The sequence below is a fragment of the Heloderma suspectum genome, chromosome 4, assembly GCF_057233095.1.
Source record: "Heloderma suspectum isolate Gila_16-S chromosome 4, 16-S_ref, whole genome shotgun sequence".
In the NCBI taxonomy this organism is placed as follows: Eukaryota; Metazoa; Chordata; class Lepidosauria; order Squamata; family Helodermatidae; genus Heloderma; species Heloderma suspectum.
The window spans coordinates 62,207,087-62,231,563 of record NC_139461.1 but is presented as its reverse complement, the minus strand read 5'-3'; the positions used below and the strand labels follow the sequence as shown (position 1 = coordinate 62,231,563).

The 24,477-nt window shown below is 41.0% G+C and overlaps 1 protein-coding gene across 10 annotated transcripts in view; it reads right to left on the bottom strand.

Annotated features, from left to right (window-relative positions):
- ASPH (aspartate beta-hydroxylase) overlaps positions 1–24,477 on the bottom strand; it is a 198,530-nt gene that overhangs the window by 70,472 nt on the left and 103,581 nt on the right. For all 10 annotated transcript variants that reach the window (XM_084849445.1, XM_084849446.1, XM_084849447.1 and 7 more), the window contains 4 exons: positions 12,723–12,758; positions 7,942–8,027; positions 6,162–6,248; positions 2,835–2,985 (listed from right to left, as the gene is read on the bottom strand). In XM_084849445.1, the coding sequence (XP_084705571.1) occupies positions 2,835–2,985; positions 6,162–6,248; positions 7,942–8,027; positions 12,723–12,758 (360 nt within the window). The remainder of the gene's footprint in view (positions 1–2,834; positions 2,986–6,161; positions 6,249–7,941; positions 8,028–12,722; positions 12,759–24,477) is intronic.

Below are 24,477 nucleotides of genomic sequence, written 5' to 3'. Positions count from 1 at the left end.
TGGGATATATCATTCAGTCCTATGGAGACCTCTTGTGGATGATCATAGCATTCTGTATATCACAGTTCTTTTGGAGCATGATGCTACATAAAAGTGAGTTCATAGCACTGGGTAGGTACACCAGCAATTAATCCCCAGTTCTTTAAAGCACATATTTCAAGGTGCATTTTCAATTGCATTAATTACAGGTATCAATAAACTGAAATTAATTCAAACAGACACAATTATCAATCTTCCAGACTAACAGGACGGCAGTAGCTCATATTATTCACTAAGAGACATTCTATCTCCTTATATGATGTTATTGAACCATTATAGAATACCTCTGAGTTAATCCCAGGTGAGCTATCTTTCCCATGATCCTAGGAGACTCACAATTTCACCTCCTTAGATTAATTTCAAATTATATTTGTAAGTTAATGCCATTCAGAAAAGACCAAAAGGTTGAAATGCATTTGGCGACTATATATTGCATTATTTCTTGCATGAGTTCTTCTGTGATCTGTACAATAAAATCTTATTCTGTAGGTTTCAGAACTGGAGTGCTCCAATCATACCCAGTGCTGAGATGGGGTAGAATTATCCAACCCTGGCTGAGGCTGATGGGAAGGAGCAAGGAAAGAGCAGTGAACTATGCCGATACTAACAGCTAGATTCTTCTGTGCGTAATTATTTTGGGCTCATAGAGCTTTTAATTATTCAATAAATTTATCATGGAACTTTAGCAGTTCTCTTAACATCAAAATTAGCATGCACTGGTATGGTGCATGCTAACACATTCTGGGAACTGCTGCTCAACTGAGAAGCAAAGAATTAACAAGTGACACCAATTTGGAGGCTTTGAAAGAGAGATCTCAGCTTAGGCTGATAGACCAACTACATCCCTATCTGGACAGAGATTACTGAGCTACAGTTATCCATGCTATAACCTCTTATTGGATTAACGCAATGTGTTATATATATGGGTTTGCCTTTGAAAACGGTCCAGAAACTTCAGCTGGTCCAAAATAGGGCAGTGAGACTATTAACAGGGACTGGCCAACATGAATATATGATGCCAGTACTCTTCTTTCATCTGCACGGCTGCCAGTCCATTTATGGCCCAATTCAAAGTGCTGGTACTAACATTCAAAGCCCTAAATGGCTTGGGGCCATGTTACCTGAAGGATCGTCTCCTCCATATACACCTGCCTGGACCCTGAGATTAGCTTCAGCAGTTCTTCTCCGGGAGCCCCTGCCAAAGGAAGTGAGGTGGGTGACTACCAAGAGGGCTGTTTTTTGTGGTGACACCTCAGTTGTGGAATGAACTGCCCAGAGAGGTTTGCCTGGCGCCTACATTGTGCTTGTTTTGACATCAGATGACGACCTTTTTATTCTCCCAGGCATTTTAGTTTTTCAGTTTGTTTTTATCTGGTACTGCATTTTAAATTTCCTGCTGCTAGCTCTATTTGATTATTTTTATATTGTAATTTTAAATGTTTATATTGTATTTTTATCATCTATGTTTTATTGTTTCATATTTTATTGTTTTAATTGTTGTAAACCACCAAGAGAGCTTCAGCTATTGGGAGGTATAAAAATGTAATTAATAAATAAATAAACACACACAGATGCGCACATGATTTGAAATGAATATTCACAAATATTTGAAATCCAGTGAATTCTCCAGTTTTGCCAGACACACGTTTTTGAATGAGAAATTGCAATGCAAAACTCAAATTTGTATTTTGCATGTAAAAAATGTAACTCTGAAAATCTGAAATTCAAATGCTTTGGATTTTTTGATATCTCTTGGTTAAAGTTTTGCCAACATCAAAACAAACACAAAATCTCCTAAGCTGTCAACAGTCAAATGCAACTTACCATTTCATGTTGTGAAGGATTGCTGAGACTAGTATCAACAACCATGCAAGTTAGGACAGGCCACAAATCCCTGCAATAACTCAGTAGCCTTCCACCCTGGCCAATAGGCACTGAAATTAGCACTGAAGAAAACACCTGGGAATGCTGAGAGCCTTTATATGCACCCCCAAGCAAAATAACAAAGCTAACTGATCTATCCTATACATACCAAAGTATGGGCCTTCCAGGACAGTCTCCAGCCATCAACACATCCAAGAACCAACAGGGCAAAGGAAGACGACTGGCCTCTTAAGGACCAGCCCTAGCAACTCAGGGCAGAATTCATGTAACCAATCAAAGCTCAGCCCCTGGCGCGCCACCCTCACCTCAGAAGAGGCAGGATCTTCCCACCAGACACAGCTCTTATCTCTTTCCCAATTAATACGGACTGAACTTGGGCTTGAGCAGCAAGGCCCAGGAGTTGCTAGATAACAACCAGCTCCAGGTGGTTACACCTCAGACATGACAGCCCAGCCTATTCTCATGGTGGAGAGCAGGCCTTCATTCTTGACACATGTTATCTACCACATGCTATAAAATAAATGACATTCCATGTCAACTATCAGATGCTATCTAATATTCAATACTATTGTATGCTACCCATCAAAAAATGAAATAATGTAAAGCTACATTTCAAAAAACCCTGATTTATTTGGAAGCTTATCAGGTTGCCTACATGATCTTCCTCTGCAAAGGGGAATGTTGGATCTGTTCTTACACACGTTTACAGTAGATGATGATTAGGCCTAGTACTGCCCCATGTGATCCAAGTGTGGACCCTGAACAAGGGTGGGGAACCCAAGGGCCTTTGGGTGAGGCCACAGTCTAAAGTGGATTGGGCCACCCTATTCCTGGTATGAGGCTGCCCCAGACCCCATTCATGAACATGCAGTCCCCATTCACACAGGTAAATACTGGTTTGAGAACCTTACCAAGAAATTGCTGCCTATCTGCCCGTCGTCTCAGGGTCAGTTTTACCAGATCATCAGGGACGTTTGGTAGGCTAGCCACCTCACCGTAGGTACTGATAGATTGCTGTAGTATTTCATTGCTTCTCATTTTCTCAGCCAAGTCATCCTCACTCTGTATGGGACCATAAATCATTAATCCATACTGAAATCACCAGTGAACATTTTGTTTGTCTTAAACGTTTTTAATTAGTTGGCAGCTGTTTGACTGAGGTTTTAATATTTCATTATAAAATTTTTATATCTTTATAAAAATAAGTTAAAATGTTTGAAATTTATAACATTTATGTGATTCCATATTGTACCATATGTTTTCAAGCTATAATTAGGTTACAAGCACCGAAAAGTACAGCAAGCGTCATGGAAAAACATTTGAAGAGCTGTTAAACAGCCTCTATAGCAGGGGTCCACAAACTTTTTGTGGCAATGGGCACATCTGGAATTTTGATAGAGTGTTGTGGGCACTCTCACAAAATGGTTGCCATTGGGACTTGCCCATTCATCAAATGGCTGACATGGTGGGCATAGCCAGTCACCAAACATTCATTTCCCAGAAGGCAAACTGGTAAGACTAAAAGAAAAGTAACTTGCCCAAGAACCTAAGTACAAGGAACAGGTGGAGTCTGACCTGCAATACACAAAACCACTCTTTTAAACACAAATAAAAATGGCACTGGAGGGCCACCCTTCACTCTGCATCATGCCAGCCTCCCAATTAATTAAAAAAAATCTTAAGGAACAAAATAAAAGTAAGGAGGGGCAAGGAGTCTGGTAGGCATCAAGAGCGGTGTCTGTAAGCACATTTCTGTCCATGGGCACCATTTTGGAGACCCCAGCCCTATAGCCCGCCACAGTAGTTACTTTAAAAAGGGAATACATTTTCAAAGCAGGTGTTTCCCCCCCCTCTGCATACTTTCTGGGATGCCTGCAATGGTTTTTCATTAGGCAATTCAATAATCAAATCAAGCTTAGATCAGCCATACAGTACTTGTTCAAAGGTAGTATAAACCATATTTCATTTCAGTTATAGTGAAATGACTTTACAGAATGGGAAGTTTTATTAGAAAGTTACTTTAAAAGACTTTAAGGTGAAGACTGCTCGCTTTTGGGGGGGGCGGTTAGACGGCTGTCTACTGAAGAAATGACACAGCAGAACTCCCCCATTTCCCATCATGTAATTTCAGGAAGACTGATTAGGGTATGTACTCATGTTATTTTAGGGCTATGTAATCTGAGGTATGTTAGAACATATCACTGGGAATGCCATTGCTTAATCACATGTAAAAGGAGAAGCAGAGAGACATCCAAAGCAGGAAAGGCAGGAGGTATCTAGCCTCTACTCTTCGTGAAAGGAAATGTTATATTACGTCACCTGCTCTCTTCTTTCAGAAGAGGCTGGCTGTTAAAGGAGCAGGAAGGAATCAGTGCTGGCATCAAGGAATATTCAGTTAACCATTTGCAGTTTTCACAGCTGAGAAGAAAATGCCCTGGCCACATTAAATAAGAGATTCCTTTTGTAAGATCATTTACATCTTGAGCTGTTAGTATCTGCAGTTTTTAGTCAGGTTCTTGCCCATTTTCATCCGGTCTTACTTGGGCCGATACTGTGCATACCTCTTGCTGCTGCTCATTTTCTGAGCAGATTCTTGATAGGCATTTGGCACTCAATCTCATCCACTCAAAAAACTGCACATGCATTCAAGGTCAAAAATCATTCATGGCCCAGATTAGAACATGGTGATGACTGGTCTCAATATGATCAGCTCAGCAGAGGCTGACTAAAAAAAATATGACTGTAACAGGCACAAATGGTGATGTGAATATGCCATGAAAGAAAATATGGTATCTCAAATACCTTCAGTCATCTGGCAATTAAGAGTCCAATGTCTGCCTAATGTACCACAGAAAGGTAAACCATTAGGTTAGTTCCATATTGGCTGCTCCACTAACGGAAGGTCTTTGAGATCATGGAAGGCACTGGGACCCAGTAGAGGTTCTTTGCTGGAAGAAGAAGATGGGCAGGCAATCTTCCCCTATTCCTCCTTCTTCCTCCACTCCCTCCTCTGCCCGTCACTGCCTCTCATGTAGCTCTGCTGGGTCCCCAACCCTTTGGAGCAGCTTTTCAGGAGGCAAAGAGGCTGTGGGAGGAGGAATCAGTGAAGATGGCCTTCCTACCCCTTCCTCCAGCGCGAGTGGAACTCTGCTCTGGATCTAATCCATTATGAATAAATGGACCACATTTAGTTTCCTTTTATAAATATCCAAATTACTGTAAGCTGACACAGAACTAAAAAAAGACAAAAGGTCTGGGGAAACCTTTCAACCGAAACATAGAAATAGACATTCTCTTACAGTAGGAGATTCACACCTAACCCTCCCCCACCCCCCAAAGTTAGAGTATCTGCAGTTTTGGAATGAGTGTGACAATGAAAACTGGTAATTAAATACAGTATTTTAAAGCTATTTTTACTTCCCTTTTGCTAGTCCTGATTAACATAATTTATTTATTACATTTATATGCCACTTCTCTTTCAACATGGAACTAATAGACTGGGTTTCCAGGTGGCCTGCCATCTTGCCACTCACCAGACTCAAACCTTTTTAGCTACAGCAAGGATGCTTCATCGTGTACCTCAAAGACCATTCCCTGGGACATTTAAAATAGCCCCTGAATATATCCTGTGGGATAGGCTATCATTATTTCTGTGTTTTATAAAAAATACAGTCATGGAGGGAACACTCCTATGGCCGCTAGACAGGAGCTAGACAGCCATAGGATATCTGGTTTTCCGGGAACCAGCCTCAGAGCCTGCACTCCGAGCTTGGTTCCCGGAGAACTGACCTCCCCCCACTTCTACGCTGCCTTCTCCGCGCTTGCAAAAGGAGCATGGAGCAGCCGAAAAGGGGCGTTCCAGGGCGGGGAGGCCAGAAATGCCTGTACGACACATCCAGTGTGTCATACAGCAGCCTCCTCCCCCGCTCAACCCTCCCACGGCTAGACAGCTGCAATCAGATGTCTAGCTGAAAATACGGGACAGGAGAAGCACGAAGGGAATGGTCCCCTCCGGGCTTCTCCTGCCCTGCATTGGATAGGCAGTCACATCCAAGTTCAGAGGCAGACGCCTATCTGAATAGGATTGCACCCTTAATGATTTTGAAATCAGGGACTGATCCCCAGTATTCTTTAGCACGGTATCTGTAACCTAAAATGAATTTTAACTATGTATTATAAATAGAGACATACAAAAGTAGACAATTTGACTTCTGATATATAGCTTTCACACTTTTTACCTGGGCTTTTCCATATCTTGCCCGCGGACTTTGGGGATACTTGCTTACTAATACTTCAAATGCCTTCAGAGCTTCTTCCACTTTCCCCTGAAAGTCAGAAATCATTAGTAATTTGCAAGATATAATGAGTAGGGAAATTATTAGCATTCATTATTATTTTACCAACTAGTAAAATGCTGAGAAGTCTTTAGTGAACAAATCCCGTAATCATTTTCTAAAAACTTTTGTGGGGAAAGGGAGTAAACTAACAGAATGTATGGCAGGGTGAGCAACTTGTAGTCCTCTAGATGTTTTGGCCTACAACTCCCATCATCCCTCACCATTAGTTATGCTGGCTAGGGCTGATGGGAGTTGTAGGCCAAAGCATATGAAGGGCCACAAGTTGCCCACTTATGATGTCACGGAAGGGGGTAGGGATCTGTTGTAGTTAAAAACACTTTAAAAAACAAAACACCAAGAATGTATAGTTTTTGTAAAAAGCATATGTTAACCGATACATTATTAGATGGTTGCTAAAAGGGATACAGATCATGGAAGAGAGCCAGGAAAGAATCTAAAATACCATAATCCTTTCTAAAATGAAATGGTTTCCACTGAACATCCAGGGTAAAATTGGAACAGCCCCAGATATGTTATTAAAACACATAAGGAAAAATATTTCCTTGAACATATAATTTCTAACTACTATGCTAATAAACATGTGTCATTTGTAGCCAGAGAACACAACCTCAGATCCTCTTTCAGCTTGGCTGTCGATCAAAATCCCAAGGCTGATGTACTTATCAGGTGCACAATTTATTCCCTCAGGCCACTCACAACGACCAGCCCCACAAGATAGTGCCATAAGCCATGTGCACCAGGGATTACAAAGCACCCCATATTGAAGCCATGGCAAGCAAAATGAGGGCAAGAGCCAGCTGTTACTGATTAGACATGTAGCACTGGGTCTGTTCATATTGACTGACTGTCAAGTTCCGCTGACATTGCAACGGCTGCCAATTCCAAAAACTTCTCTCATATTAAATCGCATTTGCATATTTTTTGCCGATCCCCACTCTCCCTGGGTAAAATCTAACTTAAGTCCTACTTAGAGTACACCTCCTGAAACGAATGGAACTTAGGTTAGTCATAACTAACTGTTATGTTTAACCCCCAGTGCTTTCTCACAGAGCCCCATTTTCCTGAAGAAATGGTTACTACCACTGGATTTAACAACTTCCAAGGCATCAAAAGGAAGTTTTTAGGTACTTTCTTTCTGGCTTTTTTACAGCTGTGATGTCCTTCAGAGAATTAGTCAGGAAGTAGTTTGCACATATGAGAAACAATAAATCCCCCCCACCCCCCCAGCTTCCATCACTCATGGATGCATTGTAAATTTATTTGTGCACTCTTCCCTCCATGATTAAACTGGATAGGATATATAGTTTCACAGATCTTAAGTCATTTATTTTTTATACTCAGGGGTCTTTGTAGTCACTTACCTAAAGCCACTGTGGTGTGGCCTATCAATTAAAATATATTAGGGTGTTTGTGGGCACATATGAAACACTGGTGATTTTATGCCACTGTTTGTCTGTAGTTCAGAAGAAGCCGAATTGCTGTCATTGTTCACCCACACCTTCCAATGCTGTCAGCTGCCACCATTGCCAATAGATGGGATTACAACAGTTTGAGCTACATCAGCACTATACCGAGGCTTTGTATGCCCAGATTTTTATGTTTGATCCTCCTGTTGTCTCCAGTGATTATAAACATGAACACAGCTGAATTTCAGGTTTACCTTTTTACGCAGCTTTTCTGCAGCATCGAGCTCAGCTTTAATGCCTTTATCAAATTTATTGAGCAATTTCGGTTTCTTCTTCTTAGCTAGAAAAAGATTAAAAAGGAACACAGGATTTCTCCCAAAGTTTCAAAACATTGGAAAAGGTGTGTTTTAAATGCACAATAATTCATGAAGTAAGTATTGTAACTTAACTGTTCACTTCAATAGTTTGCAGTTTCATGCTATTCGGCAGTATCCAACTGTGCAATTCCACTAGTGCAAATGATGTTGCACTAGCAGAAACTAGGTTCTCAACTATGCACAAGATGAGAATCCAACTAGTTACAGTTGCATAAGCTGCACAACCACTTGCACAGGTAATGTGCAAGTGCTTGTGCAGCAGAAAGATTTGGCAGAGTTTTGCTAGCACTATTTGTGTTTGCAGAATGTTATAATTGGATACCGCCCTCTGTCTTTACATTTCTCCAAGTATCCTAGTAAAAATAATTTCCACATAAAGCTCTGAGATGGTTTGAATAAAATATTAAACCACACTGGATTGTATCCAACACTGGCTATCCATCAGCAGAATGGAAACCACTTGCAGAACAGAAACTACTGGCAGGATGGATTTCACCTCCCCACTGCAGCCCCCTATGTACCCCCAATCTGCTAAGGAGGGGACACTGAAAAGGGGAGGAGAACAAGGGGAAGTCCCGATCCACGAGAAGTTTACTTGTGTGGTGCTGAATTGAACTCATTACGGTTCGCAGTCCTCCGAACTCGGCGACTACGCACAGCAGGAGAAATGCAGAGACAGCCTTTGCCTCTAGGCTCCTCCTGCCCTGCATTTTTATTTGGCAGGCGTTTTTGCCCATCTAGCTGAGGCACCGGGGAGGGGGAGGGAAGGAAGCTGGAGAGGCTGGAAGATTCCTCATAAACCATCCTCTCCATCCCCTCCCCTCCCACCGGCATGCCCCCTTTCCCTCCTCTCTGGCTGCGAGGGGGAGGGGGTAGGGAGCTCAGTCTCCTGGGTCAGAGGTTGGAGTGCTGTCTCCGACCTCAGATTCAGGAATCTGAAGTTTATTTATTTATTTACAATATTTATATACTGCTCCACATCAGAAGATTTTGGAGCAGTGAACAACACAGTAAAAGAATAAAACAGTGGGTCAAAAGAGTTAAAAAATTATATATATATATATATATATATATATATATATATATATATCCATCCATCCCAAATGGCCCCCTAGATGCTGTCTAGGGGGCCGTAGGATTGTTCCTGAAGTGTGTTTTATATTAATTTTTCCACTAGCCAAATATTTCAGTTCAAGTATTATTGGGACATACAATTAACCTCCACTGGGGCTAACAGAGTTTTAAGACCGAACTCCTGCAGGGAGAGCCTACGGGGGGGGGGGGGTGGCTGAAGAGGGAAGGATTAACCCCCCTCCCCATGTGTTGTAACCATTCCCCAAGTTATCCCATGCAGCAATTTGGCTTTTTTTTCTTTTCGTTTTTTTAAAAAAGCTTCCACTGGTACCAATGGGCTTTTTTAAAAGCCTAAATGTTTTGGTCAGGGACAGGGCTGAGAAGGAGAGGCTCTTTGTTCTGGCATTATCAAACAGATCTCTCTCTTCTACCTTTTCCCTCTGTTCCTCTTCCCTTTGTGTGTTTTGTCTTTTTAATTTGTAAACCTGAGGGCATGTCTCATTTTTTCCCTCTGAGAGCCACTTGAATATTTGCCTGAAAAGCGGGATTAAAAAAATACAATAAAAATAATTACAACATTTATGATTAATTAACTGAGATTTCTTTAATTGGATAACCTGGTGAAGGTGAATTAGCTAAATACCATCAAACACTTTTGCATATGGAATGTGATACACTGAGGAATAATAATAATAAACTTGTGTGAATTCCAACAATGACTAGAAATTATTTTGAATTGCTTGGGGCCAGGTTACCTGAAGGATTGTCTCCTCCCATATATACCTGCCCAGACCCTAAGATCATCTTCAGTGGTCATTCTCCAGGAGCCCCCACCAAAGGAGGTAAGGTGGGTGGCTACTAAGAAGAGGGCCTTTTCAGTTGTGGCACCCCAGTTGTGTAATGAACTTTCCAGAGAGGCTTGCCTGGTGCCTATATTTTGCTCTTTTCAGCACCAGGTGAAGGCCTTATTTTCCATGTATATTAGTCTCTCAGTTTCTGTTGTTTTAAATCTGTTAATATATTTTAAATATTTGCCCTCCTGGTAGGCTTTACTTTGTTTTTTGTTTTTATTTTATACTGTAGTTTAAAACTTTTATACTGTATTTTATTGTGTTGTATTTTATAGTTTTAATTGTTGTGAATTGTTGTGAACTGCCCAGAGAACTTCAGTACTGGATGGTACAGAAATGTAATAAATAAATAAATAAGTACAGTGAACAATTAACTGAGGTTTACTTGGTTAAAAAACCCATGGTGCCTTCTTCTCAACCCAGTGCTCTTACAACCAATTTTACCAGTCACATGAGTCTCTGAGGTCATTGCAAGCCACTGAGCTAGTGCAAGCTATTGGGCCACATATAGTTCTATGGTTTGTCAGGGACTCAGTTCCCTGTGTTGATCTAGTCTGGATGGTCAACAGTCTAGAAGGGTTATGGATCAAGTAAGTCAGAACCTCTATACCTGATTTTAAAGGATTTGGCTAAATATGTGAGCATTAATGAATTATGTCTATTATCACAATATGATAATTGATCAGTAAAAAACAAATGTGCAAACAGAAATTTAGGATTATTTGATCTAATTTCCCAAGACTTGGAAGGCATGTTTTTATGGATACCTTCCAAGAACACCCATATGCTTTAGAACATTGTGTTGGCAATCCACCATATGGTATCATATTCTTGAACTAACAGGGAAATGACAAGCTCCTGCATCTCCTAGTGCTGTATAATAGGGACACAAGATGTAGCAAGGAGGCACTGAGAGACATCTTATACAGCAGTTCTTTGTGTTTCCCTGCCATACTGTCTGGGTAGTGGAATAATAGTTAAAAGAAAACAATTTTGCTCCTCTAATGCCACAGTGATGCTATTTCCATTTTACTAAGAATGAAAATACTGGGCCATAATTATATATTATGGGGGATGCAAGGCTCCTTCCCCTGGTATTATCTAGAGCAGGTATGGGCAAAAAGTAGATCTCCAGATGTTTTGGACTTCAGCTCCCAGCATTCTTGACCACTGGCTATGCTGGCAGGGACTTCTGGGAGTTGAAGTCCAAAACATCTAGAGATCTACCTTCTGCCCACCCCTGGTCTAGAACAGACTTCCCCACCTAGCATCCTCCAGATGTGTTAGACTGGAGGCCAATCAGACTGGGGGAAACTGCTTTAGAAATATTCACAAAGGAGAGCTAGTGTAGTGAAATGGCTAGAGTATTACACAAATACTCTAATCCCTGGTCTGCCACAAAGCTGGGGAAGGGGAGACATGATAGAGGTGTATAAAATTATGCATGGTGTAGAGAAAGTGGATAGGGAGATGTTTTTCTCCCTCTGTCATAGTACTAAAACCCAGGGTTGTCCCATGAAGCTGATTGGTGGGAGATGCAGGGCAAATAAAAGGAAATAGTTCTTCACACAGCACGCAATTAAACTACCCCAAGAAATAGTTATGGATATAAATTTGAATGGCTTTAAAGGCGGATTGGACAAATTCATGGAGGATAAGGCTGGTAGGACAATGGCTACTAGTTCTGATGGCTATATGCTACCTTCAGTATCAGAGACAGTAAGCCTTTGTACACCAGTTACTAGGGAACAAGAGTGGGAGGGTGCTGTTGCATTCATGTCCTACATGTGGGTTTCCCATCAGCGGCTGGTCGGCCATTGTGCGAACAGAATGCTGGACTAGATGGACCCTTGGTCTGATCCAGCATGGTTCTTCTTTTGTTCTTATGACTGGCTGTCCTTTACAAAAATAAACTCATACTATTAAATGAAATTGTTATTAAATGAAATGAACATAGTGAAGTGGTCTTCACACTAGAATATGCAATATACATTTCTAGTACATTTGTTTTATCAGTACTCTCATCTTAAGTAAATTTATAACAGCTTTTAGATGTACAGTGAGTTTTAAACATTAATCATATGAGCCAATTAGACTACAAGTAGAATTCTGGACCACAATTTCATTCTCAAATGCCAAGCATGAAGGCCCTAATGCTAAGGGCATCTGCTGAGCTGAGACCATGGGACAAACTGGATCCAATATGGGAGGTACCTGACATCTTTTTCTTTGGTTAAAAGCATTTGTTGGGTCAGGTGATATGGATCAGTGCCATATTGATGAGAATGGGGGTTAATGTCTTCCCCCATGTCATTTTTCAGACTTAAGTAATCTCACCAAATCTGCCGCTAGCCACAGAAGGAAAAGAAAAAGACAGGTACAATGCGATTATATCAAATTGGTACCCCACAGCTGTTTACAGCTAGAGAAAAGGATGTTTGTTATTTATTTATAAACACATAAATTTATTTATGGGTAAACAGTGTACTGGAAAATCACTGTTGTCTGAACCACTGCTCCACACAAAAAAACAGCCCCCAGAGTAGCATGCATGGAGATAAAATGAACGTTAGAAGATATTACAGATACCCCATGTCTCATCTACTTTGACGCTATAACATATAGGCCCAGAACTTTTACAATAGGACAACTGCTTGCTTTCTCAATCCCAGCTCTATCTCTTGTACTGATGCAACAATTTAGATTTATGTGCGACACTCTTCAATAACTTACCTTTTTCTTTCTGCTGGGATTCTTTTTCACTTTGCCCTGGAATGTGTAAAAAAAAAAAAAGTTTTGTCTCATCATCAAGGCATTAAAAAAAACCCACACATACAAGGTAAAGACTGTATTGCCATTTGTGCATTATGGTAGCATTTAAAAAAAAAAATAATGCCCAAGAATAATAGAATTTAATTATAACATGCATAGAGTACAATATAAATGTTTTGATCATGCCTAAATAGGTGAGAACTGAAATTCATACCTATCACTTTTGCAGCCCACTTCATGCATCTAATAAAGGAGGCTTTTGCCTGTACACAGTCAACCAATTGGTTTCTAAGTTTTTTGTCTTGTTCTTGCTAAACAAGATTAAAACTAGTTCTCTCTGGAAGAGACTGATAGTTTCTATAAGTTTCAGACAACAGTGATTTTTCAGTGCACTGTTTACCCAGCATTACAGCTTTCTTTTCACTGTATCTCACAGCTTGGTCTGGTTCTTATACATCAACTTCCACTCCCCACATGTGATTGCTTCTGGGAGTATGTGGACCAGTATGTGTACTCATGTGCAATCAACAACCTCTTTAGCTTGCATGTGGGAACCATACAAACAGCTGCCATGATTTATCATTGGAACCAATAGGAGCATCCCTCCTGATGCAAACAGAAGGTTTGGAGGAGTGACTTTCATTGAGATTCAGCAGTGGGGGTGGAGGGTGAGCTTAAACTCCCCCTCTCTTCCCACTGCAGTCCTGATTCTGACCAGCCCCACTGCCCCACCAAGCAGCTGGTATCTGCAGTTTTAAAGAGATATACAAAAAGGTTAATCCACATGTTTAAGGTCACCTGTAGTTTGGTCCTTAAGACTCTTCTTCAACACTGTCAGTTCAAGTGATCATTACGGCTACTAGCCTTTTTATGTTCCAGATAGATATGTTTAACATGTGATTCTCCAAACTGCCCACTAGCCAATTGGCATCCTAAACCTTAGAGGCAGAGTTGATTGTGCCATCATAGCTGTTATCAATATTCCATGGGAAGCAAATTCAGGAAAGGACAGTCATGTTCATCTGCTTCAAACCCCCCCCCCCCCCAAAGGGTGTTGTGGCACCTTAAAGATTAACAGATTTATCATGCCATAACATTTCTGTCAGTCTTTAAAGTGCCACAAGACTCTGTGGTGTTCATATGAAGCAAGTTCTCCTATTATGTTAAATATCAGTTTCAATCCTGTTCTTACTAAAATACAGCTCAGGCACAGGCTAGCAGTCAGGCCCTTCATGATGGCCCATGAGTCATCTCCAGTCCTGCTCTCTTCCTGCTCACACTAAGCCCCACTTCTCTGTCTCTTTCCAAGCCTTATAATCACTAAGCACTTCTAACAATGTGAGCTGTAGTTGGTACAATAGCTTAACCCAAACTGCTGTACCGAAACTGCTGTACCGAAACAAAAGCCTGGTTCGCACATAACACTGACCAATTATTTATTTAACCCACAGTTTGTTGCCCTACCTAAGGTCTGTCTGGCAGACTATAGAACCATGTTTTTTTTTCGCAATCCCTGGGTTATTTGTTTCTCTCCTCCTTCACCCGCTCCCTCCCTGTATCCCAGTGCCTTTCCAGCACTATAGTACCGGCGTGTAGAGTGACTGGATTTTTTTTACCACTCTTGCCCGCTACCTCTGTAGCTTTGCAAAACAACCCATCGTTCTGGATTCACATGTAACAACCACCCATGGCTTATAAAACCCAGAGTTCACAACCCAACAACAAACCAATGGATTCTCTTTCTGGGTAGTTTGTGATTAACAAACCATGGTTTGTTAACATCATGACAACCCACAATTCAACAACACATACCATGGCTTAATGTTATGTGTGACCCCAGTCAGAGTCTTGGGTCAGCTCAGGATGTTGCTTTACTGCATATATTATTTATTTATTTATTTATTTATTAAATTTATTAATCGCCCATCTGACTGGTCACCCAGCCACTCTGGTTCATATATTATGAACCTACACTGAGGAGGATATTGGCCTGCGCCAGTTCATTTGATAATGCAAGGGTTCCTTAGATCATATCATATAACTGGTAGACTCCTCAGAATAAAAAAACAAACAAACAACTGATTGATGGTGAGCACAGAAGAAGCCATCACATGAATGCATAGTAAGCTAGTTTTAACTATTCATGTTCCATATGATAAAATAACTAATCATTCAATTGGTAGATGGTACAGAAGACACAGAGGCATTGCTGAAAAGATAATATGTTGACATTTTGGAAAATAATGACTCCACTAGTTAAACTGTTCTTCTGTACTTTATTGCAGCAAACTTTAACACAGAAGAAACTACTATACAACTTTTAAAAGTCCCCTTCACCTTGCCCCCCATGGCACACTTGTGTAAACATGAAAATCGTATTATAAGAACTTTAAAAAAATTGATCACAGTGTAATAATCCTCTTATACCAGCATTTTAAAAATATGTTGTAATTGCAAAAATGAAATTTATTTAGTCAAACACAATCTTATGTTAATCCCATGTCCTTAAAAATATGGCTTTATAAAAAGTATTGTTCTATCTCTTAGAAATGTGCATTTTTTCACTCCATGAAGAATAACACTTTACTTCCTGACAAGTATAAATTCATATGGCATGATTTCTCCTCCACAGGCCTCCCATTCCCCATATTGGCCTAGTGTGATGTTTGCACATGCACACCATGTGGAAAGGGGAAAAACAGGGCTCTGTTATGACTTATGGGAATCCTTCCATGCACAGGTGCAGCACACATGCAGGAAGAGAACATGACCACAGAAATCTAAGAGATATACTACAGACACATTCACACTACATAGACCTCTCATTATCTTAGATTCCAACCTAAGAAAAATGCATAGCACACACTGCATTTCTCTTTAAGGTTTCTAAATTAAAAAAATATCAAAGAAGTTCAAGCATTGGCTACAGTTCACAAGCCACATATTCTACAACAGTGCTAGTGAATTCCCATTGACTTCAATGGTACTTAAGTGTTTCCTTCAGTTTAAACTGAAATTACCTTTTCATTTCTCTAAGCAATCATGTCATTATGCAAACTATTCCTGAGCCAAAAAAAGGATAAAATAATTAAAGTAATGTGGATCTAAGATTATGGACCAGCACCATGCAACAGTTATCTAACACACCATTCTTGTTCATTCATGAAGTTCACCTTCATTTGTGAGTAAAATAAGGATTTTATTAATAAATACTGATTGATATTTATAATAAGCATTTTTGGTAAAGCATGTGTGTTAAGCGCAATCAAATTCTGACTCATCGGATAACTACTACAACCATAAAACCATTGCTTCTGGAGTAACCCTATTTATTTCAGAGGGTTTATGATTGAATAAACTATTGCAGAATGTATTTATGCAGATATAACTGCAATAGCCTATTGACTGTCTATTGAAACTGCACCTGAGATGTCATCAGGCCCAAGGGCAAAATGAAAACAATGTTATTAAACTCATACAGATATCAGACATACAGCTACTTTCCAATCTAAACATATCCAGACCACTATGGAATTATTCAGTGTTTGTTTTAGGATAAAATGTTCTAGTATAAAATGTTCATCATGAGAGGAGCCAATCAGAACAACAGAAAAAGGACACTTTTTTTTTTTTTTAGTAACCTTCATGGTTTACATCCATGATTAAGGTTTTTGCTTTATACCTGCACATTGTTTAAAATGAGCTGACGCTCAGAGGGAATAATTGCATACAGAACCAATATGTATAGGTCCAAGCCAAAATTTCACAGCTATTTTACTAGTGTTTGCCATAATACATGTAAATATACCAAAATGTTATTTTGATCACATTTTAAAACTTTGCTAACTCAGATTACTTCCAAATTTTAATGCATCCACGTGTGTGTGTGTGTGTGTGTGTGTGTGTGTGTATATATATATATATATATTTATTAAAATCTTAAATCATTTATTGCTACATTATAAATAGCATATTAACAATTATGTGAACAGCACACATAGAATTCAGATATAACAAACTGCTTGATCACTAATATGGGGGAAAATAAAAATATGTTGTATACTAAATGCTACAAAAAGGGATTCTAAATATATGCTAAAGGTATACTAAAATGTCAACTGAATGCTACACATTTTCAGTTTTTAGGCAGTTTCACAAGTGATACGGTTTTCTGCATTTCTTGCATCTATAAAATGAATGAAAAATCTACATTGCATATCTTTTTTAACAAGGTCTTCTATTGCGTCCTACACCATATTAATAACATCTATAAGAAATGCATTCCAGATGGAATGGTCTGATTAACATCACTTGTGAAACGCTTTGTAGTGTTTCTCCCCTGCACCCCACCCCATCAAGTTTCTGAACGGCTTGGTTAATTACATCATTAAAAGTCTATAACAAACATCTGCTCCCACTGTGTAGAGTATGGTTAGGCTGGTCCTCCTGGTGTAGGGACATTCTTTTTGAAGCTTTATGTATCTGAAAAAATAAGGGGAGATCTAAATTAGAGGACCAACCATGATACAAATTATTTTTAAAATAATTTTTAATACTGATATGCAACTTTGTAACAGAATACTTAATTTGGTTGTATCTATATTTTATTAAAACTATAATAATTAAACACAAAGTTGCTATCTATGGAAGAGGGGAGACAACAGACCTTAAAGGAGATCCCTTTTGGGGTTAAACTTCAGCAAGAAAACTGAAATCTCTCTCACTCTCACACACCATACATATACTAGATAAACACCCATCATTATGATGGGAAGTGTGCATGTGGAGGGAGAATTCCCCACTGTAGTACCCTGCCAATAAAGGCTGGGTCACCCAGTGTCAACAATGGAGGGGAGATTTTGCTTACACTACAACATTCTCCAAGTGCAGCATTTTACTTTCTCCCCCAGTAGGGTAAATGGCAACCATTCACTTGTATGGGATAAAATAAAGCAGAGAATGTGGAGATACCACTGAGATGAGGGCTCGACCTGCTCTCTGCCTCTGGTGCCACATCCACTGAAAATCAAGCTTTGTCTGTCTGCATAGCCCTGCCTCTTCATCTAAATAGGTCTATCCTGGGTTCTGTTTCTTGATCACAGTATGACAGTATTTTGGGAACTGGCTTACATGTATGTATTTGGGGGCATTGGGAGGGGGGAAGAAAAATTATGCTGAAAATGAAGTGCCTGGGAGAAGCTGTTCGTAAAAATCTCCAACTCATCACTGACACTAACAAGAGATAAATAATTAGATACAGAAAAGTAAGAGGCAAACAAGTAGGGTCAAATAATAAAAGTATGAAGCTAAGCAAACACTGTTCACATTGTCTTCTCCCCACCTATCATATGAAACTATAAACAAAGTCCCTCTGGGAATGCTATGGCAACCGTGTCAACAGCAGAAATAAAGAAGCCAAAACAGACATCAAACCGGAGGGGCGGGGGTAATTGAACAGGCCACAGTTACAATGCAATGTATTAATCAAGATGTGAACAGAAGAGGAGGGACAGCACCAGACATGGAGCCATGACTGCTGTTCCAGGCCTAAACAACAGAAACAAGAAAACACATGGTCACATTCTCTGGGCTGCTGTGAGAAAACGGGGGGCAGGAGGAAGAAGGACTACAATTTTAGGCAACAATCAAGGGTGAAAGAAAAATGTGCCTTGACAACCAGCGGAATAAAGCAATTGAGACCAAAAAGCAGGATTTCACAACTGTAACAACAGAATAGGACAACCTGTGCCACCAACTGGCTGAGACACTCTCTGTCTTCTTTCTTATGCTGCCCAAAAGAGTTTCATACCAGCTCATCCTTATCGGACACCCCTAGTTAAGAAGAGTCCTGCAGGATCAGACCAAAGGCCTATCTAGTTCAGTATTCTGTTTCCACATTTGCCAACTAGAAGCCTATGGGAAGTCCCCAAGAGGACATGAGTACAACACTGGCTCTGGAGGAAGGGTCCTGGATCTTCGGAATAGACCTTCCATATACCCATATTCAGCAGTCAGAGCAGACCACTCCCAAGGGGCATATATGCCCTGACTCTTTATCCTTTCTCTGCTGAGGACTTTTGCTCTTGTCTCTCAGGCATAATTTAGCCAACCAAGGCACTAAATTATATGAACATTATGTTTTGCTTCTGAACAGTACCTTGTCAGATATCTCACTTTAAAAAACCCTCTTCAATTTAGATATAAAATTCTAAACATTTTAACCACACAGTTTATTTCCAGAGTCGTCATTATTAGAAACTTTGGGGCAGAACATGTCTTATGCTTATACTACTTTATTTATTTATTAAACTCTCTGAGAGGTTTACAAGACAAGACTTTACATAGTAATATCTACAGTAATGGCATTATATAAATAACTATAGAAAATACAATCCATTTTGTGCTTCCTTCTTTCTCTGCTTTGTTATAAAATGCAGAACTATCCTAAGAAATATATCTACTTTGAACACTCCAAAAGTGCTATATTCAAAGGCATATATGCCTCTTGTTAATTTAAAAAAAACAGGTGTATCATGTGAACAGCAGAAGATGCAGTGAAGCTTTTTTTTCTGGGCATTTAAAAAAATGTTGTGACCAAATGAACGTCAAGTCAGAAGTACATAAGAAGAGCCATGCTGGATCAGACCAAGGGCCCATCTAGTCCAGCATTCTGTTCACACAGTGGCCAACCAGCTGTCGACCAGGAACCCAAAACATCCTAGTCTACATCTCATTCCAGAGCCCTTGATGTCTTCCACCTCATCAGCAGCTATTGGTCCATTTGCCTTTGATTCAAAGACACTATATATGCATATGAGCAACAACTTTTCATATTGTTTAGTGATATGGCTCTTGTTGGTTGCCTCTTTGGCTCCTGCAGCCAAAGAGGCAACCAACTTCTTAACCTAAACTAACAAACATTAAACCCTATCTAAACATTAAAGGATATGAGTTTCTTATAAACCAGCATCTCATGTTTGATGCTTGATTGCATAGCTCTTCCCTACCTGATGTACAGCCTTCGTCCCAGCACAGCATGCTACATTTATAGGAAAAGCCCACATGATCAGCCCGGCCCATGCCATCATATTCACCACACTCCCCTGCAATGAGGGACTGCATCTTACTGGTACTTTTTTACAACACAGCTGCAGAGACGTGACTGAAAGGTTGCCTGCACTCATAAAGCCCACTGACAGGTATCCCTTTCTTCTCATCCATGTGGGAACAAATGATACCGCCAAGTGGAGCTACGAAGAAATCACATCAGACTTTGAAGCTTTGGGAAGGAAACTCAAGAACTTTGGGGCCCAGATAGTTTTCTCATCCATCCTTCCAGTAGTTAGAAGAGGGATAGAAAGGGAAAGAAAAATACTCCGGGTGAATGACAGGCTACGAAGGTGGTGCCAGCAAGAGATATTTGGATTCTGGGACCACGGGTTATACTTCCTAGAAGATGGGCTGTTGGCAAGGGACGGGTTGCACCTCACAAAGGATGGGAAGAATGTGTTTGGCCACAGCATGAAGAACTTCATCAGGAGGGCTTTAAACTGAATCTTATGGGGAAGGGAGATGTAATGTTGGAGGTAACAATGGATGTAGGCGCATGCACTGCAACGGAGAGAACAGCTCTGATAGTGCCCAATAATAGTCTTCAGACACATGTAGGAAGAAAGCCAGACTATGAAGCACATGGTCTTCGACGTCTATATACTAATGCCCAGAGTATGGGAAACAAACAGAACAAACTTGAACTCTTAGTACAGGAGGGAAATTATGACTTAATACGTATAACTGAGACTTGGTGGGATGACTCTCATGACTGGAATACAGAAAATTGAAGGATATAGCTTGCTCAAAAAGAACAGGAGGAACAGAAAGGGAGGTGGGGTTGTACTATATGTGAAAAATACATATCTCTGCACAGAAATACAGGAGGATGAGCTTGGTAGCCCCATCGAGAGCATCTGGATCTAAATAAATGGAGCAAAGAATAAAAGGAACCTGGTGGTCAGAGTCTACTACCGGCCACCCAACCAAGGAGAAGATGAGGATGAAACTTTTGAAAAGCAAATAGCCAGTGTTTCAAGGACCCATGATGTAGTAGTAATGGGGGACTTCAATTTCCCCAATATTTGTCGGGAGACAAATTCTGCAAAACAGGGCCCCTCCAGGAAATTCCTGACTTGTGTGGCAGATAACTTCCTCCTAGAGAAAGTAGAGGAAAGAACTAGAGGATTGGCTATCCTTGACTTGATCCTAACCAACAGAGATGACTTAGTGGATAAAGTAGCAGTTACAGGAACTCTGGGGGAAAGTGACCATGTTAGACTTGAGTTCTTGGTTCTAAGGGAAGCAAAAGCCGAGTGTAGTCAAACGCGTACCCTGGACTTTAGGAAAGCTGATTTTAATAAACTCAGAACAATGATCAGTAAGGTCCCATGGCAAGCGACACTAACGAGAAAAGGAGTCCAAGATGGGTGGGAGCTTTTAAAAAAGGAAATTCTCAAGGCACAATTGCAAACAATTCCAACAAGAAGAAAAGGTGGAAGACAACAGAAGAAGCCAGTGTGGCTTCACAAAAAGCTTAGAGATGACCTGAAAACAAAAAAGGATACATATAGGAAGTGGAAAGAAGGCCAAGTAACAAAGGAAGAGTACAGGCAGGTAGCACAGAATTGCAGGGATGGCGTCAGGAAGGCTAAATCTGAGAATAAGCTGAGGTTAGCTGTAGCAGCCATATCGGGGGTCAGACTAAGTAGCCTCATGCAGTCTCATGCTTCATGTTCTTGCTGAGCTCTTTCTCCCTTGAATATATTGTTGTAAGCTGACGAGACACAGGAATTCCTTATCTTGTCAAAGGTCATACAATTGTATATCTTGTTCTCTGCTGTTCTCTTCTGTTCTCTCCTTATCATGGCTACCCTATAACCCAGTTCTTGTATTATAAACAATAGTGCTAAGAGAAGAAATGTTGAGGATTGCAACCCCATGCGGGAGGGAGAGGAGGAGCCGTTTCATATGTGTCACAATGTCTATAAAACCAATGTGCTAATGTAAATCGGGGCTTCTGGCTCTTTGGAAACGATTCCAGCCTTAAGCCCGCGCGTTAAATAAAGAATCTCTTTTTCCTTCACTCCGTGGTCTCTCTGACTCTGGGTTCTGCAACATAAATGGTGCCGTGACTCGGATGTGGCAGGCTCTGAGCCAGACAGGTGGCAGTTGCCTGCTCTTGATCGCCGCACCGGGAAGACGAGCTCGGCGCATGCCTCCCTTTCTTGGCGCCACCGACCTTTTTGTCGAGTGAATGGGAGAAAGCCTGCACCGGGATCGCCCAAACGGTAGTGAGCAGCAAGAGAACCTTGGGAAGCGGAGGAAGGAACTTGAGCCCTGCCTGTATCGCAGCTGCAATTGAGTTGAAACCCACATTAGAAGCCTTCAGGAGAAAGGCAAGTATATGGGAAAAAGAGGGCCCCGCCTTTAGGGAGAAAGGCCACTGGGCAGAAAAAAAGAGGGCCCCGCCTTATGAAGAAGGTCAGTGTTGGTGGTATACGTATACAAAAGAACCTACTCCTTGCGGGTAGAAGGGGGGCCTGATCACACCCCCGAGTGGGCGCCAGTACCTAGCACGCCAGTACTCAGTAGGAAGCTGAGGAAGCTGGGGAAGCCGTTTTCCGCTCTGGTAAAAAGTGGGAAAAGTGGGTGGCAGGGACATATGGATGTAGTGGAGAGATTGATGATTGTGTGAGTGGCTACTGCGGTTTCTGAAGCATACCGTTGACCGTCCGGGTGCCCAGGCCAGTAGCAAAGTGCGTGATGTGAAAAATCCTCTTGTGTCGGCCAGTGAGACCCCTTACTCACTGACCAATTCCCATTCCCTAATTGTGTCTGTCTTCAATTTAGGAGGGAGGCTATGGGTGGTGGGGGAAGCAAACCTTGCACCCCCTTGAGATGTATGTCAAACAAAGAAGGAAAAAGGTTTTTTTAAAAGATTCAGAATAGAGAGAGAAAACAGCAAAAAGCTCAAGGTCAAGCTGAGAGGAAAAAAAACAAGATCTGAGGCTGTTAATTAGAAAAATGTTGCAGGACAGTCTGGCTTTTAACAAAGCGTGGGAGCGTGAGAGTGTAAGGCCAAAGAAGTAGCTGTTAGCCTAGCGTGCCGAGAGGGGGGGGGCAGGAAAATTGCCCACAACGTTCTGAGTTGTGCAACATCATCACCTCGCCTAATTGAGATAAAATCCCTAAGAAATGGAAACTGAAAATGAAGACCCAGAAGATGAAGGCAAAATAGAAAATAAAGGTGAAGAATCAGCCCCCAGAGCACAGGCTAGACCCCTCTTCGAGTGAAAAGTGTGCCATAAGACTGTCCCAAAGCAGAATGAAGCGGAAAGACCACGTTGAAGATCTCTGTCAAGGTAACCGTGTTTAGCTTTGAACTGTGTTAAAATTGCATAGAGCCTGTAGCTACTGACCATCAGCTATATGATTTCTGAAGAGCGTAACCATTAAGCTTTTGCCGTGGGATTCCCTGCAATGAAGAAATCTCACTGATTCGAGTGTCCAGTGTTACACTGCCTAAGTGTGTGTGCTAAAGAGACCGAGAAACCAGACAGCATGTTCCTGGCCAAGCCAAAATCGCGCTACTACCATGCTCCTGAAAGCTGCAATAAACTGTGTAAGCTGGGAGACCCAACCTGATTGAGAAGAAAAGAAAATATTGGAGCAACTGTCTTAAAAAACAATGAGATCTGTGTAGCTGGCTGGCTGACGCTGTCAGTGATGTTACAACTTTAAATTAAGACTGTTTTCCTGTTTGAGACCCCAGCGAAGAAAGCTGACCCGAGTTATTTGTTGCCCGTGCCAAAGCAAGAATTTGGTGGCCCTGTACCTCATCGTGTCCTGTTTTGAGCTTGGGATTTACAAATACAAACAAACTGAGAAGCTTGCCTTTGAAGTCCTGCAAATCACCCCACCGCCTCCCCGAAGATTAATGGCTGCCTGAAAAATGCAAGTATAAGGCGATGCCCATCACCCCCCAGCGTCCTGAGTTTCGGCACTCAGTGTTTCAGTGCTTTCGTGTACCAGGTTAGAAGAGAAAAAAAAAAAAAGAGTAAGTTTTTAAAATGTCTGTGAGAACCTGACAGAAGTAGAATAAAATTTACAGAGGAGTTGCCCAGGTTAAAGCGTCACAGCTAGAGAGCTGAGCTGTGCCGCTCTGTTTAGACAGAGGCCTTGCTAAAAAGTTAAAGGCCCTTGTCTGTCAAAAGGGGTGTAGGGCCACACTTTCCCTTTTTAAACTCATGCAAAAGTAGAGAGCCTTTGCTGGAAACATCACATCTTCATTGCCCAGAGCCGTCTCTGTTTGCTTCCATCAATGTCTGGGCTTTTTAGAGACACTCTGCACATGAACTAAAATTTTAAATTGTCACAAACTTGCCATGGACAGTGCTATGAAGCTTTTGATAAACTTGAACTCTCATCACTGTGGACCATGTGTCTATGTTTGTAGTCAGCTCAGTGTACAGCAGGCTGAGTTTAATCTGTGACTTTTAGATTTCCTTCTGCCAGAACTCATGCAGCATAGAGTTGCCGATGCAAAAATGGTGACCTAGAACTCTTTGCGTGTGTGGGTATGCCCGTCCCTTGATTTTAATGAGCCCTGAGCTTTCAGCCAGAAGAGCAGTATAATTGCTGGATCTGCTCCATCATGCCTTAC